The 18805-nt window shown below is 45.9% G+C and overlaps 2 protein-coding genes across 3 annotated transcripts; one reads left to right on the top strand and one right to left on the bottom strand.

Annotated features, from left to right (window-relative positions):
• Window positions 1–344: 344 nt before the first annotated feature.
• M6PR (mannose-6-phosphate receptor, cation dependent) lies at window positions 345–5928 on the bottom strand. Its single transcript, XM_005531010.3, has 7 exons — window positions 5766–5928; window positions 4168–4338; window positions 3824–3996; window positions 3624–3733; window positions 3293–3423; window positions 2621–2747; window positions 345–2088 (listed from the first exon to the last, which is right to left on the bottom strand). The coding sequence occupies exons 1-7, from the start codon at window positions 5828–5830 to the stop codon at window positions 1966–1968; spliced, it is 900 nt and encodes a 299-aa protein (XP_005531067.2). The 5' UTR covers window positions 5831–5928; the 3' UTR covers window positions 345–1965.
• A 3536-nt stretch (window positions 5929–9464) lies between these two features.
• On the top strand, window positions 9465–18796 carry LOC102111225 (killer cell lectin-like receptor subfamily G member 1). 2 transcript variants are annotated; one of them, XM_005531011.3, is made up of 5 exons: window positions 9465–9604; window positions 14327–14419; window positions 15086–15237; window positions 17118–17221; window positions 18186–18796. In XM_005531011.3, exons 1-5 carry the CDS (start codon window positions 9487–9489, stop codon window positions 18295–18297), a joined length of 579 nt encoding a protein of 192 aa, XP_005531068.1. In that variant the 5' UTR covers window positions 9465–9486; the 3' UTR covers window positions 18298–18796. The 2 variants fall into 2 exon arrangements, with proteins under 2 accessions (XP_005531068.1, XP_087908282.1); XM_088052156.1 differs by lacking the exon at window positions 17118–17221 and having other exon boundaries at window positions 18186–18245.
• The last annotated feature ends 9 nt before the right edge of the window (window positions 18797–18805 follow it).

The raw sequence follows: 18805 nt of genomic DNA, 5'->3' as shown, positions 1-18805 counted from the left end.
CTCACCTCAAGTGTTTGCAAAGTACAAACTTTATCACTCAGTAATTTTTGACTGCCATTCCTGTAGAAAAATAGAGCGTAATCCATCCATCCGTAACTACCCGAAGCCTCTACAGTTTCAGTTTTGAAAGATGTGGATAGCCTTCCCTTGTAGGCTGGAGAGGACCTGGAGTAAAACAAGGTGGCAGCAAAAACCATGAACTAAAACAAAAAACATGTTCCATTACTGGTATGGGTTCAGGCACAAGGCACCACACACTAAGGACCCTTTACTTTCAGATGAGAAAGTGAGTTTGGTGCTCTGGCACCAAAGCAAGCTCTTCCTACAACAGCACAACACTTCACCAGGTTTTTTGGTCACTTTATTTTTTAAAGTTGTGTTTTGTACAAAAAAAATTACCTTAGACACCACCATGAAAACAGTAACAGACTTTACTGACTTCCTATTTTTCCCATGTTACCAGAAAGATTGAGACTGTAACAAAAGTCAAAGAAAGCAGGAATTGCTTGCCCACTCCAAACCCAGAAAGAAAGCAGGGCCACCCCTTTTCTCTCAGTGTCTTAAAAATACATGAACCTCGTCTGTACTCTGCTGTTAACATAGTAGTTATTCACAGTCTGTGCCCCCTGGACTGAGGGCAGTTCTCTGCCAGTCTACAGTGGGGTAGAATGGGATTGCTCAGAGTCCAGCCTCTCAAATAAAAAGCAATTCAGAATCGAGGTGCAAAGTTCCTGAAGGTTCCCATTAAATCTGCAGCTCAACTGTACCTGCTTTTCACCAGGGCCCAAAGAGGTCTTTCTCACTCCCAGCCAGTGGCAGTATGTTAAGTACCATTTGCACAGGGCAAGTGTCTTAAGACTGGCTTGCACCATGCTTAAGGGGACAGTGATTTATGAAAGCTGGCCATGTAAGAGTCCCTTATGCAGTTCTCAGTGTGTTAACATTCTTAGCCCGGGCTTCCATGGTTCATTTGATACAAAAATAAATTCTGACAGCTTTGTAGGAAAACCCTCTCCAAAACAAGGAACTTCTGGAGAACACGAAATCACAATACTGACAGTGACTGAGGTGTGTGGGCAGTCACTTCAGGAAGATTATGTCAGAACTCAAGTGGCAGCTACCTGTCTCATTTTGTCTTGATGTCGCTTTCAGTTTAAGCAAATGTTCCTTTTCCTTAGCAGCACATCTCTTCCTTTTGCTTCTCACTGATTGAGAAGACTGAGTCAATATTTTGACTGAAGTCATGTGACTCCATTTAACTCCTATGTTTTTTTAGCAGTACCCCTCTCCAGTCTGAGAGAATGGCATGCATCCCTTTACAGCTGTTGAAGGAAACTGAGAAACTGTACTTGAGAAATACACACCACTCTGCCATTAGGGAAGCGAAAGGCTGCAGAGGTGCTAATGCCTCTTCACCCCCAGAGTCTGGCATAGAGCACTCTGTGCCAGTTACGCTATACAACATAAAGAAAGAAATGCAGAAGCTAGAAAAGCTGAAGATGCATTCAAAGGAAAGTAATTCCAGTGTCTTACAGATCCTGTAAACCCTAGGGAAAAAATTAAAAAGACACAAAATATCCCTTTTACAGTGGCAGCTGCTTTAACCCATAGCTTTTTTCCCGTTCTGCACCCATCCATGCCTCTTTTTTCCTCTTAGTGATTTACCTCCCATTCCTGTTCAGTGCTGAACACTCATATTGCTGTTTCCTGCTCAACTGTCAATTCTTCTCCCCTGAGCTCTGCTGCAGTTTTAAAACCTAAGCCAGCATCGTATTTATAAGACATGCCATTAGGAACCAGTGCTGTTCACATCCAGAGGCATCCATGGGACTTGACACACTGGAGACAGCAGAAGCAAACAATGTAAAGAAAATCAGAAGTGAGAGAAGGAGAACTGGCTGGGAGGCACCTGGCTAAACAAGCACTGGGGAGATGGGGAGAAAAGATCTTGGTATGGAAAGCCTATCACATGGGCAGCAAGTGGTCATCCCGTTCTTCTGACTCCTCTCCCAGCTGGTCATCCCCCACGCCGCGGTACGCGGCTGGCGCGTTCCGGGGCTTGGATCGGCACACAAAGTCACAGCCATCCTACGAGCACAGGACACAGCACCAGCATCAGACTGTTTGCAGTTGACTCAGCATCCAAACCACAGCAGCTCCTGCCATTTCTCTTTGGCTAAGAGATTATGCCTATCCTTGTGCTACCCAAAACAGCTCCCCAAAACTTGACATAAAAACATTCTACTCAGTCTTAAAAACTCTGGACAGTTATGCAGCAACATCAGGCCAAGGCAAGTATGAGGGTAAATAGCACTGCCCACCATGACCAAGGAAAGATCTCACCAAGTCCAAAATAAGCATTTCACAGTCCCCAGGTGAACATTTCTACCTGAAAAGTGTTAACTCCTGAGGAGCACATGTTCTAGTTTATTATGTAGCAGGACAGAGGTGGGTAATTAGTCTCAGCAAGGATTAAAAAATGGCATACTCAGGAAACAGATACCCTCTTCTTCTGCTTCAAGGTACTCCACCCTGATGGCAGGTCTACCCAAAACACAGAGTCAGTGCCATTTTCTCCTAACATGCGCCAGGCTGCGAATACATAAGAATTTTTACTCACCGCCACCAAATTGCCCAAATCTTGCCAGAAGGCAAAGTGAGGAATCTGCTCCATGCCCTTTGCTCCCACAATGAGGCGCTGGTAGAGGAAGCCACCAATAATGTATACTGCAATCAGTGACACAAACCTAAAAGGAAGAATTAAGAAACAAAAGGAAAATCAAAGCTGAGGAAATCCTACAGAAAATCTCTTCCAAGCCAGCTACCTGCCTCACATTAGCATTGGAACAATGCTAGCACCATTCAAGAATAGAGCTATAAACAGAAACCAGACCATAAAAGGTCCCCAAGTTATCAATCTGCTTGTATAAATCTTTTAGCAGCATTATGTGAAGTAGTGCCTCTAAGCACAAGCACAGAAAACAAGTCAAGACTCCTGGTCTGAGTTCCCAGCTCTGGCAAAGAGCCATCATACAATTTAGGAAGTCAAATCTCCCATGCTTCAGTGCACTTGTCTGTAAGCTATGAAGGAAAATGTTTATGGGAACAGACCAGCCCTGCATCGTGCCTTGTGCAAGAGCTTTTGTCCAAAAAGCTCAGAGGCATAATAGCATCTAACGGTGTCTGTGGGAAAGTATACTGCAGTCATTTAGTCTTACTATAGCATTTGCTACGTTTCAAAATAACACTGGAGATTATGACTCAGGCACAAACAGCTCTTCAAATGACTCACGTGATCAGTAGAATGGAGCCAACGCTGAGGTGGGAATTCTCAGCTGGACAAGCCACACTGCTGTCCATTTCAAAGAGGTAGAAACACTCCTGCTCCTTTTCCCTCTCTTCAGAAATAATGCTGAATGAACTCTGCAATTTGGGAAAAGTAAACTCATGTGAAAACATGCCCACACACACTGAACTCCACCAGGAGACAGTTTTATCACGCTTGGTGCAGCTGGGCACCAGACACTGGAGGCCAGCTCACTGTCCCCTCTAAACCCTTCTGCCCACAACCAAGCATTGGTCTGGGAGCCTCCTGATGCTCTCTCACCCCAGGTGTCACTCACCGCTGTAACTCCCCGCTTGCATGAAATCATTATCACAGCTCGCCTCTTCTCACCACTGCAGTGCCTGCCATATGAATCACCTCCTTTATAAATCAGCATGATCCAGTCACCTGCCAGGAGAGAAACAATACAGGCTACAAATCCAGATCAGGAGGTAAAAGGCAGCTACTGAGTAAGCAGTATATCGAGTGGAATCGTACTTCCATTGAAGACCTGGGTTTCATTGATTCTTCCTATCACCGTGGTCTTTCCATTCTGTTTATCTGTTTGCACCAGGCCACCAAAGTCATGTGAGGTGCTGTTGACCTCCCTGCACACCCTGAAATGGTAGATGTAGTTTTCTGTTTTGCCTTTTTCCACAGTCACGTTAAACCTGCAGAGGACAGAAGAGACAGCCCATTGGATTACAAAGAACACTTGGAGCAGTGGGCACTTCTGCCAATCAGGGACTAACAGGGGGAGTCCATCCTGCAGTCTGACCCAAACCTTCCCTTCCCCTTGGCTCACTGTGCAGCCCCGAGGCCTGCAGGGTGTTGTGCTGTACCTCATGTGACTCAGGGGCTCCAGTTTCTTCAGCAGGGCTCTCTCCATCTGCGACTCACTGCTCTCATCACCAATCACATCACAGCTCCTCTCTTCTGACTGCTCGGCCCCCGCTACAGCCAGGGCCATAAAGACCAGCAGCAAGGCAGAGGTATGGCAAGGTGGTGACATCCTGGACACATACCACAGAGAACACGGAGGATTAACTTTGCAAACGATTACTTTCAGCCCCCTGCAAACTAACTTCATGGTCATGGAGTCAATGATTAGCCACTTCCTCAGTCCTGACTGCAAAAAGGAGAAGCTGAGATCTAGAAACAACACGGTTCACTAGAGACACTAAATCTGAACCTCTTGTGCAGCCAAAGACAATTCACTGGGCCGATTTGGGGCTCTTTTCTGAATTTGCCTTGAGACCACAAAGTTTTCCTGCTGAGCACATTAATTAGCTGCCAGAGCAGAGTCCAGCAGGCTGAATACTGGAGTAAATTTCAGGCATAATCCACTGTTTGTTATGGTGTTGCACTGAGAAGCCAGTCAGCGGAAAATTATTTATGAGGCCTCTAATCAATTGTCTTCACAGCTCTCATGTAAAGAGCTTGCAGGGAAGAGCCACTGTGATTAGTCAAGCTCTGTTTGTTCAAGTGCCTTAATCTTTATAATGATCTTTCCAGTACTCCTTTTTCCAAGTACTCCAAAATCTGAAAGACATTAATAATGTTAAACTGCAACTTCACAGAACAGTTTCTTCCTTTCCTTTCTTTCCCTTCCCAGTTTACACCATGGAAGGAGGAAAGCAAGGCATCCTATGTAAGATCCAACCAACGAGGCAGTAATGAAGTTGATAATAACGGTAGTAACAACAATAACATCAACAATAATCTGTAAGATTGGGCTTTCATTTTAAAATCACATATGAAATGGTCAATGATGGCACCAGCCAAACAGAGCAGTGCAACATATCCCCCTCTGCTTCTTGTCCCACAGACTTTGGTAAAGCTCCAGCCACTGGTGGAAAGCAGACCCTCCATTAAAAAAGCACCTGGCTGCAGGTGGACACACAGCCTGTTTGACTGAACCCGATGATTTCCCCACAGCCCCGCAGAGTCCACCGCGACAGCTCACAGCTGCTCGCCATGGGGCACCAAAAGAAGGTCAGGAGCACAGAAATCACAGAACAGGTAAGGCTGGAAGGGACTATAGAGTGTGACCAAGGGAGTCACTTGGCCCAACTTCCCTGCCCAAGCACGGTCATCCTAGAGCACACGGCACAGGATTCCGTCCAGACGGCTCTGGAATATTTCCAGTGAGGGAAACTCCACCACCTCCACGGGCAATCTGTTCCAGTGTGCGGTCACTGAAATGAGGAAGCCCGTGACACAAGGGCTCGTGACTGCTCTCTCCCGAGGTCAAAATCAGGACCTGCCCTCGGCCCTAGACACGGCTTTTCCCGGGAACCTGCTGCGCTGCGCTGGGAGCGGCCCGGCCGGGCCTCTCCAGCCTGGGGCCGCTGCCGCAGACCCGCCCGGGACGGAGCGCGGCTTCGCCCCGCGGCCTCGCTGTGCCCCGCTACCCAGCTCCCCGGCCCCGCACACCCACCTGCGGCCGCCCCGGGACCAGGCGCCGCCGACCGCAGGGAAGAGAGACCCGCGGCTCACGCGCATCCCATGCTGGGCGGCCCGGGCACCACAGGCACGGGCGGCACCGGCCTCCTCCGCGTCCCGACCGGCTTCCTCGCCCGCCCCGCGAGCCGGAAGCCGGGAAGAGCGTGGCGGAACAGGCGGCCGGCGCCAATGGGAGCGCGGGAGCGGCCGGGATCGCCCGCCCAGGAGCGCTTCGGAGCGAATCGTGCGCGGCGGGGGAAAGGCGGGCGGGGCCGGGGGCGCAATCGGTCACGCCCACTTCCTCTCCGTCAGCCAATGGGAGATGATTCTGGTGCGGAGGCCCCGCCCCCACTCGCCTTTCTGCCAATGAACGGCGAGGGCGGGCAGAGAGAAGGAGGCCTCCGGGCGCGGAGTCGCCGCCGAGCGCGGTGCCTGAGGGGGCCGCACTTCCAGTGTCGAGGCGGCGGGAAACTGCGGGGAACAGCCCGAGGATTTGGGATCGCCGGGCTCCCGGCTGCAAATCAACTCACCCAAGTGCTTTCTGCCTGTCCCTCGCTGAAGTCGCGCTCTCTCTCCTCTCCGGTGGTCCGCAGCACAGGAGCAGCCTCAGGTCCTGAGGTCGCATCAGCAGGAATGAAAGGCTTCCCGGCATCACCCTTCCTTGCTCCCGCTGCCAGAGGCGGTAGCAGTCCCTCTGTCGTTGGGATTTGCCATCCCCACCAGCTGCCTCCAGAGTGACTTGTACGAGCAAGGGGTCGCGGCCACTTCACAAACCTGCTTTGTAGCCTTGATCCTTCTGATTTTGTCCCCACTTCGTGTCTCTAGTGGATTCCTTCCATGTTTTGTTGTTAGACTTTGGGATAAAGGACCTCCCCCAACTCCTGTAGGCTTTACCGCTGAAGAGGATTTCCAGGTCCGGCACACAAGTTTAGTATGCTTGAGCATCCTGGATGTCATTAATAAAGCTATAAATGTGAGATATGAGACTGGCCTGTTCAAAGGACATCTCTCTCCTTTTAGTGTGCTGCCAGAGCACATCCACTTTCCAGGAGTCTGTTACTGGAAAGGACAGATGTTCTTTGCCAGAGTTCTGAGGCTTTTGCATCCTGTAGTTAAGAAAGAAATGCTGCATTTAGTGAATGCACCAACATGCTGGAAAAGGTACTTGTTTGAGAGAAATTTGGGAGGTTTCCCCATGATACACTGCTTCAGTAGTGAATAACTGGGGAAGATGTGCTGCTGGCTCCTGGAAAACTGATCCGTTTAGTCCTGCTGTGACTCCACAGCCACAGAAGTCAGATTTATTTACTCAGATAATAACTGAGAGTTGCCCTCACACCTTCTGCAGTGTGATCTCTCCCTCTCTACTTCCTGTCCTAAGAACTCAACTTACTGCTGATATTTGAAAAAAAACAAAAACAAAAAAGGAAAATCACATTAAAACAGAGCTCTTAATTCTTTGTCACCAGCTTTCACTTTTCCAGTTCTTCACAAACAGTGCTGTCTTTGTGGTCACTCTTGGCCAGCAGGCAGCCTGGGCACCTAAAAAGTGACAGAACTGGCAGGAGAGACACCTTTATTCCAAAGTATGACAGAACATGGACATACTGGAGAGAATTTACCAAAGAAACACAAAGCGGGGGCAAAATCAGATCTGGACACTTAAGCTGTGTCTGAATCCTGTTAGTTACTTTTCAGCTATACAGACTGTATTCCCAGCTAAACTCTCCCTTGTGAGTATAGCAAATTCTCTCTCTTTAGATTTCTCTATTATTCATTTGAAGCATTTAGGAGAGAGTTTCTGCCTCTTGTCTTGCTCTGCTGTCTTGTGCTTTCCCCTTCCTTTCAAGCACACGCTCCCTATTTCGCTGTCCACAGACCCTACCTAAGACTGGAAGGAATCTTCTGGGTGCAATATGCTACCCTTGTAGGCAAGTGGAGAAGTTTGCAGAAATATCCAATCCCTTCCCCAACATGTGCATTGTAACAAATTGGCCACTCTGTGTCACATAAGCGTCCTCCCATGCAGTAATTTCTCAAATTTAGAAAATGTCACCAGAAGGGGGAACAGTCATCCCTGTTGGAGGTGGCAATCATTCAATTCCTTTGTTGAGCATGCTCAGAAAATCATTGGAAATTAGTGTACTGTGCTGAAAAAGTGCAGCTAGACCAATATCCCCATTCTGAGCATGAAACAGAAGGGATCAGAATGTAGATTAAAACAAAAACCAGCCAACCATGCAGCTAAGAGATTTCCCAGGGTGCTGGAAGCATCAGTACTCCTCACCATAGAGTCACAGAATTTTTTAGGTTGGAAAAGACCCTGAAGATCATTGAGTTAAACCATTAACCTGACACTGGCAAGCCCAACACTAAACGATGTCCCTAAGCTCCACATCTGCATCTTTTTGAAAAACTTTCAGGGATGGTGACTCAACCACTTCCCTGTGCAGCCTGTCCCAGGGCTTGATAACCATTTTGGTGAAGAAATTTTTGCCAATATCCAATCTAAACCTCCCCTGCCACAACTTGAACTCTTCTCATCAGTGGTCAATACTTCAAAAGAAAAGTAGCCTTTCCTGTTGTTGCTGACCATAGAATCACTAAATGGTTGAGTTGGGAAGGAACCTTTCAAGGTCATCTGGTCCAACCCCCTGCTCAGCTCATGCCACCTACAACCTGGTCCACCTACAGCCCAGGACTGTGTCCAGGCCACTCTCCACTGAGGGACACATGACCTCTCTGGCCAACCTCTGTCGGTTTTCAGTCACCCTCACAGTAAAAAAGTGTTTCCTGATGTTCAGAGGCAACAACTTCTGGCTTTCAGTTTGTACCCATGGCCTCTTGTCCCATCAGTGGGTACTACTGAAGAGTTTGACTCTTCTTGTACCCTCCCTTCAGGTATTTATATACATTAATTGGATTCTAACCAAGAAGTCTTTTCTCCAGGCCAAACAGTCCCAGACCTCTCAGTCTTTCCTCCCAGGACAGACGGTCTGGTCCCCTTATCCTCTTTGTGCCCCTTTGGTAGATTCTCCCCAGTACGCCCCTGTCTCCCTTGTACTGATGCTGCTGAGATGTTGACTTGGAGAGACTTGACGAATGCCAGCTGTCAGTGCCTGCCTTGTGTCTCAACACTGTCACACTGGTATTGGGTGTAGACAGAGTTCTCAGTCCAAAGTGGAATTTTCCAAAGCTCACAAGGCTTGCTTTTTGAACCTGTGCTGTCCACCTCTACTTCCTGTTTGACAGCAGTTGGGCTGCCCGTTTGCCGTAGCTATTGCTTATCCATTTTTCACCTTGTAATCTCACTATTCTTTTTTTTTTACCTTGTGCTGTCACTATCCTGCTGCTTCTGCCCTGAAGGGAGCTCCTCAGAGCAGCATGAATCCTCCCAGTTGCTGCATCAGTGTAACCACACTCTCTTCCATTGGCAACAATTAGAATACCCCAAACTTTGTGGTTAATTGCCTTCTCCATTAGAAGCTGTTCCTGAGACATCCTCCATCAGGTTCGAAAATGAAAGCTGCTGCAGTTCCACTACTCTCCATTCCACTTTAATTTTGGTTATCTTTAGCAGCTGGAGATAGAGGTAGCAGCTTCATGTTTCTTTTCTTCTGAATATAGCCTCGGGTTTCCTGTTTCTTAGGCGTTGAGCCCTGTTGTTCAACAGCCTGATCGAAACATCCTTTTGTGCACACTCCTTTTGCTTTGGCATGGAGGCAAGCAGATCAGAAATTTCTGCAGCTGATGAAAGCGAGGAAGTAATGTATACTTCTGTCAAATTCTCTCAGACTCCTCCGCCGAGGGCCAAAGCTCCACAGGAAAAAAGAGGTAAAGAAAGATAGATGAGGTAGGTGAACCAAAAATTTTACTCTTGAGTGAAAGCAAGATTGGACAGAAACACTCTCAACTGGCCACTGATTCTGAGTGCCAGCTTAGAGAGCTGTTGCTTTGGTTCTAAAATTACCGTGGATATTTTAATGTGATAAAAGCTGACAGGTTAGAGACCCAACATTTTTCCCCTCCTTCTCACCCACCTCCTTCAGTGTCTACTCTTGGGCATTCAACCCAGGCATCCTTTTCTTCAAAACTGGTTTAAAGTTGTTTGCTTGTCAGCAGCAGGAGGTTGTGAGCAATAGTTCTTTGAAGGGCAGGCAAGATGCAAATACAGATAAATTAGAGGCGCATGCTAATCAGAGATCAGAGACAGAAAGCATATGAGATCACCCAGCCTCTCTCCCATGGGGGCTATGCAGTATTCTTTTGTGATTTTTTCCTGTTTTCTATGTTCTAGTGTTACATACCTCCCAGTAAGCAAATTTCAGCTTTTGCCGTGAAACAGTTCTTCAGAGCACTTTGTTATCAGGAAGATTTTCTTAGTGCTTTCCTTAAATTTTTTCTTTCTTTATTTCTTTTCCATAACCTCTGATTAGACCTGCAAATGTCAGAATGAACAATTCCTCTGGCAGCTTAGTTGAGAAATACCACCTTCAAAGAGTCAAACTTGGCACTGGTGATCATTCTTTGTAAATATTTCCTTCATGCAAAATGGTGGGGGGGGTTTGAACTAGATGAGCTTAGGGTCCTTTCCAACCCAAATCATTCTATGATTCTATGAAATATCAGCGTGCTTTAGATGAGTTCTGTTGCATTGGCTGCAACACTAATGGTTGACCTTAAATTTTCAGAGGTATTACAGTAAAGGGGACTCTCACTGTGGAATGCAAGATTTTTATACTCTCATCAGAATAATTTTGTATACCTGTGGTGTTTACTGCTGCCTGGTCACTTTGCTTCACTGTGGAAACAAAGCCAGCATAGAAACTCCCCAGTTCCTCACACTCCAACTCTTTGAAAGGCAGTCTTGCTTTTGCATACATTTTCACCAGAAATTACGTTTCTTTGTCACATCAGAAGACACTGTAACATCCTTTCATTCCCTGCCATTCCTGTTCACCCCCACCCTGTTGAAAGGGGAGTAACCAATGCCATCTTGAGATGTTTGCATTTTTCTTTTTAACATCTCTCCACATTCTTTTATGGAACTTCCTCTTTCTGAGCTATGGTCAGACAGCCAAAAATAAGGAAGCTGATAATTGGACACACTTTTTGTGCATATTATTTGATTATTTCTCAGCTCTCTTCAGCGTGAAAGAGATCCCTAAGGAGCTCACTTTAAGTACTTCTCTTTTGAAGGTCTTCATGTTCAATTCTGTCCCTGTCTCCATCACTTCTAAGAGGTGTGCTCTCAGGTATTTTTCCTCTATTCAAATGCCTACCCTTGCCGACTGTAGGCACAGTATCATGGGTGTGTAGATCTGTATTCTGGTCAAGCCAACAGGTTTTGGTGCTTATGGACTCCTCAAAAACAAAGAGCTGCCCTGGTTTGTTTCTTATGTTTGGCTTCTAGGAAGCCTTAGATATGCTGCACTACCAGAATGTCAGTACAGCAGTCATGTACTGACAGTGTTAGCCTGTGTAGTAACAGCAATAACCAGGTCTGTGCCACAGCCAAGAACAGAATCCTTGTATCTCAAATTCTCCTCCTTGGCTCTAGGTAGTCATGCTGCTCCCATACTGAGGTAGGCAGGAGCTGAAGTGAGCTATGACATTATGTATATGACATGGCTGTGACAGTGCCATGACATTTTTCAGATTGTCCTAGGTGAGTTGAATTGTAAAATGCTAACAGCTTTCAGTTTTTGAACTGAATCTGGACTCACAAACCTAAAAATATTGGGTCATGTTGCTTGCAAATGAATGGAGAGTATCAGAGTAGTTTCTCCAGAGCACTGAGAGACCTATTGGGGTGTTTTGTACACAGAAAGCGATAACACTGGATTTACATTAAATGTCTATCAGTCGACTTCCCTGCTTGGATACACTATTCCACAGTTCATCAGACAACTACATGGAAATATTTCTGGATGTTCCATTCAGGTTTTCCTCCTGTTTCAAACTCATCTTAGGTACTTCCCCCATCCACTCCTACAGGAGCTTCACATGTAGTTCGGGGCTGAGGATCAAACAGAAACCCTTAAACCTGTTTTAAAAAGTGTGAACTCCAGGGACTCCTTTTTGCAGCAGGTAAAAATCCTGATTTATGAAATACTTCATTCCACTTCTCTGGATTGATCCCTGCAGTTCAAGTGCAGCTTAAATTCACCTCAAACACTTCCTGTTTTCCCACTTTGCTTTCCCCCCCCGCCCCCCCCCTTCCAAAATTATATAATGCCGTATTTTTTTCATTTTTATAAACTTTGGTGACTCTCTCACTGCTGGTGTTGTGGAGGTGCCATGGGATTTTGTTTTGATGATGAATAATTCCCTTTTTTCTGCAGTTGGTTTGAAACAATAGAGAGTGAACTGCTCTATTCATTTCCAGGAGGCACCAGCTCCGTGCCCGGTGCTGACATTTAAGGATTAACTGTTTCACAGACTGCCATCCTGATTGCCTTGTCCTGGCAGTTTTCCCTAAAATGTAACAGAAGGATGCAGGAGACCGCTTGTTTGGAGAGGCAAGAGAGGAAGGAAAACAAAAGTACAAATGTGATCTCAGAACCAGGAGTTATGTTTGTTTCATCAGATGTTTATTCCCTTTTGCCAAGTTTTCAGTTGCAATCTGCAGAGAAAAACCTCCACCCTACGCCTTAACCTCGGGCTGACTTCATTCTCTTGAGGCTTAATCTGATGACAAAACCCAAGCTGACAAGAATACAAACAAGAGGAGTAGAGAGCAGAGTCAAGTTTAAGTTCCAGAACCAGTCCCTCAGTTGCTGTCCCTTTATGAGAAGCTGAGGAGTAGGTTGTAACTGAAAAGTCCTTCTGCATTTTGTCTCTGAAAATAGATGGGGTTTTGTAATAATGATTTTAAAAAATAAGAAATGTTACTATTTTAAAACTATGCTTGGGACACCTTGGAAAGCCGACAAGCTTCAGGAAATGTGAGAAAACCTCTATCTTAGAAAAGATCTTTCTATCAGAAGAATGATGCTTACAACAATGCTCCCTCATTATCTCCCTTGTTACCTTAGAAACTTCTAGGTAAAACCACAGACCTAAGTGTATTGCTACAGATGAGAAACTGGTCTTAACATAAGTGAGCCTGCAAACGGCTCAAGATCAAAATAAATTAATTTTTATGAATTTACTGATCTGGTCTACTTTCTGTATTTGGACAAAGCTCTCAATGTTTAAAGGACGCACTCTTGTTTTCAAGTGGAGTCCTTTCACCTTCTGTTTTAGCACTGGCTTTCTTTGTCTTTCTCACAATATTCTTTGTGTGTGATCTGCATTTGTTTTCAGCCTCCACCAAGAGATCAAATGTGTTTCTTTGGGTCTTGTGACATGAGCAAGAGAGAAGAGCCTCAAATTTCATGAGATCCATGGGGATTTTGTTACTAGATTTGGGTAGAAGATTCTGGAACAACACAAGAGCAGGATGTGGTACATAAATTAGCTGCACATTTACTACTTCATAGAATGTGCTGTTGTCTGTGCAGCTATCATACTGAGATTAATGAAACAAGCAAACCAAACTCCCCTGGAGCTCATCCGTGCCAGTAAGTGCCATCCTCTCTTCTGTCTGGGAGAGAGGAGATTTTAGTGCCGAGATTTCAAATGTTTTATGCAAAGCAAATGCCTCTCAAGTCAAACACAGCTCCAGGAGATGACAACGGAAAAGCAACATGTAGCCTGTAGGTTAGCATGTCACGCTGTGCATAAGCACACCTCTACAGGCCAGTCCTGGCCAGCCTTTTGAAAGTAAGCTGTGCTGGGCTACAGCAGAAGTTGCCCCAAGGACTCACCCTCTGCCACTGGCAGACAGTGAACAGCAAACAGTGGTGGTGAAAGTGTAAAGGGGGAGATGTCCCAAGGTCTTCAAGGCTGGTTTTCCCATCCTGCCACCCCACCATGGAAGATGAAAATGTTGAACTGCCTTGGGAAGACGTAGCATGACCATGTGTCTGAGCCTGTGAACAGGATGCTGAGATTAAACCTGTTGTTGTTGCTGGGAGAGCTGGGGAAAAAGCTCTGGATTTCTTTTTACGTGTAAGCTGGAACATGGTGGCTGTAACAATGCAGCTCTGTGGTTTCCATCCCAAGCTTCAATGCTGAGGTAGGAGTGGATTTGTTGGGAGGCTCCTGCCAGCACGAGGTGTCACATGGTGCCTAGGTGGCTCCAGCTCACTTGTGGTAGGTACTTCTGCTGGGGTCAGCCACCACAGAGGCTGGACCAGCAGGCTCTGTGGCCAGGCAGGGGTAGAGCTGTGGCTGATGTGGAGAAAGGTACCCCTTGGGAAGTTCAGGCAGGAACTGGTGGCCCCAAACCCAGCTGAAATGGGGCCCTGGGCTGATGGGCAGGGGCATGGGGAGGCCCCAGTTTGGCTGGGCAGGGACAGGGATGTCCATCATGTGCAGAGTGTATACAGACACGATGCTCTAAATAGTGCAGTTCTTTGTGGCAATGCCCAGGACACAAACAAACTATGCAAAACCACTGATAGCTTTCATATGGCCACTGTTCACTATGGTTTCTTTTCTTTTTTACAGCTCCCTGTCTGTGGTCAGCAGTTCTGAAGGGCTTGGCCATAGGCTTCGGGACACTGAGCATCTTCCTAGCAATTGCTTTGATTTGGAAGATGAGTAAGTGCACAAAGGGCTGCTGAGCATGAGCATGAGTAACCAACAGCGACACATCTAACCACAGGAACTCCATTATATGGGGTTAAAACCAGAAGCTGTTCTAGATTTCTACCAACCTTATATACCCACTGCCTGTGCAGAATATTTTAAAGAATATATTCCTCATGCAGACTCCGGGAAACCCATTTCAGATCCTGCAGCAAAGAACAGTTAAACATATTGAAAAGTCTTTGTAGACTTGCCTGGTAAATGTAGTGGTAAACTGAACAAATAGGTCTGTAATATATTTGTACACATGCAGATAGTGCTAGACCATGTGGAGGAGCTTATTGTTTGTTACTTAAAATCCATCCACCTAGGGTGGGACGTGATCACACCATACCCACAGAGAGTGATCTTTTTTCAGATAGCCACTGGGTATCTGCGTGGTTCAGTGGGAACCTGGGGGTGGGGTGAGTGTGTGCATGCTTGCCACCAGCATCAGAGTGCACATGACTATTGTAAGATTTTGAAATTACACTGTCATTTTCAGAATATTGTCCCGATTTGAGTTTTCTGCTTTTCAGCTATCCAAATGAGTTGTTTCTCAGTAGGTCTTTGCTGACAAGTGTTTCTGTTGGTTAATGGTAGAGTACCAGTATTTTGACTTCTTTACATCTTTTTCAGGTGACTGCCACCCACAGTGCCCTCAACAATGGGTGGCCTACAGAGGGAGCTGCTACTCCTTCTCCACAGAGAAGAAGGACTGGAATTCCAGCCAGGAATCCTGCAGGGCACAGGGAGCTCACCTCCTGGTGATCAGTGATACCTGGGAGATGGTAATGGTTTTCTTTGGCTTTGAGGATCTCCCATTTCCTTTCCGATACCTAAGTGACTGACATACAAGCAGTGCTGTCACTTCAGCAATATTTTGGTTTTAAAGGAGGAAGGATTTACAGCTGTGATGTTACACATCACAAAGTTTGCAGGAAGCAGAGGAACAAAGGGGAGAAAAGAGAGATGAGGGTCACTATAAGGTACTCAGAATCATCCTATGAAGGATGGTAGTAGACAGCCTTCTCCACTGCTCCTCTGCACTTCCTCTCCTATTCCCAATAAGGCTGATATGAATGATTACAGGAAATGACCGTGATACTGAGCAGGCATTGCATTCATTACCTACAAACTGATACATCCCCAGTCTCAAGGGGAGAGACTTTTTTTTTCTTTCTTTTGCAAAAGTGATTCTTCTCCTCACTGTGACCGCTGCAGCTCCTCCTGCGCAGTGACCCGTGCCATTCCCTGTGTTCATGCTTAGACCTATTTCTTTCTCAGTCTCTTTTCAATGCTTACTTCCTTTCTCTGCCAAAGTACCTCAGCTGTGCTGGTGAAATAAGGAACCACATGTCCCACTGCAGGTGCTCTCTGGGGGCAGGGGCATGTGTGGTCACTGGAGAAATGGGTAGTGCTGATTACTGGGGCGCTGAGGCACATCTGCTTAAGTAGAGCAGAAACCTTGATCCCGTTTTGCTCAAGCCAGCACTTATTAGCTCAGGTCCAGTGAACGTGGACAGCTTCCAGTCCCTGGACAGAAGTTGCATTGTGTGAAGTTCTCTGGAGGATTACAGAGCCAGGTCTCTGCTTGATTGGAAGTATGTACCAGGTTCTCACATTTCCTTAGACAAATCCTGACTCCTTGAGAAATAAGCATCTTCCCCAGATTACCTATTTCTCAGCATGAAGAAAGCCTTCCTGTTCTTGCTGCTTTCTTACTACCATCTCTGCTACTACATTATCACCCATTATCCCTGCTCAGACTCACCCATCTCAACAAGACTTTCCTAGCTATCTTTGCCTTGTAGTGCAAAGGCTGTGATTGCTCTACCTCCAAGTGCTAGGGAAGCGCAGTCATCTCCAAACCACCAGCAACACTCCAGTGATTCCTCAAGGTGCTCCTATTCCCACAACTTTACCAAGCCAGCTTTGTGAATGTTTCTCTCTGAAGATGTCTTCTCTGAAGCTTTGTTTATGGCAGCAGGAGATAAGGATGGAACCCAGCCATACCCCTGAAAGCTTCCTGTTCTTTGGTTGCAAAGATGGACAAGACAAATTCACCTCTCCTGGATTTGTCTTTTTTGTGGGGAGCAGGGTTGGGGAATTTACTTCAAGGCTGAATTTCTGTTGCAGGCTTCAGCTTTTAACATTAACCAGGGGTTAGAAGTTAGCTAAAAGGAAATGAACACTGGAAACACATAGGAGGAAAATGTGCATGAAATTTAAAGAGCTTCTGTACTGGGTTTATTACACATGTCTGTCAGTGCTGCACTTCTTGCCCTACCCAGCCCTGATTTCACCTTCAGTTGTTAATACTTCATATTAGCTTGCTACTTAGCTGTATAATAGGGTGTTAATACTAATATTAATAGCATACCTTCCTACACAAAGCTCTGTGCAGAAAACTCCAGGAGACTGGGGTGCAGTTCATAGAATCATAGAATTATAGAGTCACAGAATATGCATAGTAGGAAGGCACCCATCAGGATCAACAAGTCCAGCTTCTGGCCCTGTCATTAGCAAGTGTGGGGAAGCAGTATTGTCAGTCACTTAAGGAACAGTGAGGTGAGGGGATGTATCTTGCTCTCTGTTCTCTTTACTTATCCTTATCTCCATTTTCAGGCTGGCTTTCATTAGTCACTTTGTAATTCATCATAATTTGTAGGATTTGTTCAAGCGTATTCAAGCAGAATGTTTTTGGATTGGACTGAGGAACAGTACAAGCTCTGGATGGATTTGGGAGGATGGCTCTGTATTAAGTGATGCCAAGTGAGTTTCATTCTGTTTTAAAAACAATAGTGCTTATTCAGATTGCCTGGTGTTCCAGAACACCCAGAGTTCCACCTCCAGATGTCAGGAGCTTTCTTCCTGGGCAGATTTTCTTCTTCCTGTCACCTGTACTGCACTGAGCTCAACAGGGTTTACTTTTCACTGCCCTGCATCTTGTAAGGGCATGTACCTGTGAAAAGCAGGTCAAGTGTTAGTATCTCACTCTCTACTTCCCTCCAGCTGCTCAGACCAAGGATTTTATTTACCTGCACCAGCAACAGATGCTTGGTCAGAAAGGCGTATGGCTTTACTGGGTTTAGCCACCTTGCACCCATTCTGTTGAATGCTGGTGTCACTGTGTGCAAAGACCCAGCCCTTTCCTGCTCTACTGGTGCCAACCTAAGTCAGAACCTTTTTTTTATCTCAGTCTTTACTTGGACAAAAGCCAGTGTTTTCTATGAGGGAAAACATGTTTTTATCCAGTGACTTTGCCTGGCCCTTTCCTTTTTATGGCAGTTAAGGCAATGAGTTAGTTTCTAAAGCCTCTCCAGCAAGGAAAACTTGCCCAAGATCTCACTGTCAAGAGGTCAATACTCTGAGCACTTGGCTTAGTTCCCTGAATAAATCCAGCTTTCTGTTCCTACAAGCTCCTTGAAGGCAGTGATCATTCTGTGAAATTTTCCCCACTGCCACTCACATGCTGGTGGATATCACTGCCACTTCTGGAAATTGTGTCTATGTTTGGTTCTGATCTGGGTTCTATGATGGCAAAATTACTTAGCTGTGGCAAGTAGATAGGTTCTTTGGTGTATGTTTTATTTTCTAACAGCTGCCTTTTGGAGGTCAGGTTGTTTCTCTTCCTCTGGGCTACACCCTTCAAAATCAGATATTTTAAATTTCTTGTCTCCAGGAGACAATCTCAGTATTTTCTTTCATTCTCACTACTGTTCCGTGTCTCTTGCAGGGTCCACTCTAACAGCCCTGTGCAAAATTGTGCTGTCCTGATGAAAGATCAGTTTCATGCCTCCAGCTGTGAAGTTTGGGCTCCATGGATCTGTGAAAAAACGCTTAGATAAATCCCATGTGCTTTTTCATGTCACAGCAACCTCATCAGTGGTATGAGTTGATTGTTGTCCTGCAAATTGAAGCTTCACACAAGAGCAAGGACTTGTCTTTTCCATACCTTCACTAAAGTGTTTTACAAGGGCAGGTTTGTTGTCCATAAGGGTGAATTACTCTCAGCAATAGAAAATCTATTCTCGGACCACAAGTGCTGGATTACTGCTCTTTGTGACCAGATGAGACCTGGGACATATTCACTGGCCTACTCTTTCCCTTATTTATTCTATAAGGGCAAATAAAAACTTTGTCACAACAGGTGTCTTCAGACCTCTGAGGGGGACATAGTCATTTTCCTTCACTTTTAAGTATTAGATTTCATTTCCATTCCCTGCATCTCCATTGTCTAATATCAGAAGGACCAGGAAAATGAGGCCTGCTGTTCATTGACAGAAATATATAAATATATTTCTCCCAGGCAGCTTCTCCTTTTGCATCCCAGTGGTATGAGTGGGAGAGAAGACG

This window comes from Pseudopodoces humilis, chromosome 2 (genome assembly GCF_049639895.1).
Source record: "Pseudopodoces humilis isolate 2021_Gansu_Grassland_sample_001 chromosome 2, ASM4963989v1, whole genome shotgun sequence".
NCBI lineage: Eukaryota > Metazoa > Chordata > Aves > Passeriformes > Paridae > Pseudopodoces > Pseudopodoces humilis.
The sequence above is the reverse complement of the archived record's forward strand: the minus strand, read 5'-3'. Positions and strand labels throughout refer to the sequence as shown.

Excerpts from the sequence above, each read along its gene's own strand:
- M6PR (XM_005531010.3), bottom strand. The coding sequence starts at position 5,830 with ATGCGCGTGAGCCGCGGGTCTCTCTTCCCTGCGGTCGGCGGCGCCTGG. Across the intron at positions 3,997-4,167 it reads GAGCCCCTGAGTCACATGAG|GTTTAACGTGACTGTGGAAA; the intron begins GTACAGCACAAC and ends TGTCCTCTGCAG. Across the intron at positions 2,089-2,620 it reads ATTTGGGCAATTTGGTGGCG|GATGGCTGTGACTTTGTGTG; the intron begins GTGAGTAAAAAT and ends CTGTGCTCGTAG.
- LOC102111225 (XM_005531011.3), top strand. The coding sequence starts at position 9,487 with ATGGAGGCAAGCAGATCAGAAATTTCTGCAGCTGATGAAAGCGAGGAA. Across the intron at positions 9,605-14,326 it reads AGCTCCACAGGAAAAAAGAG|CTCCCTGTCTGTGGTCAGCA; the intron begins GTAAAGAAAGAT and ends TCTTTTTTACAG. Across the intron at positions 15,238-17,117 it reads TCAGTGATACCTGGGAGATG|GATTTGTTCAAGCGTATTCA; the intron begins GTAATGGTTTTC and ends CATAATTTGTAG.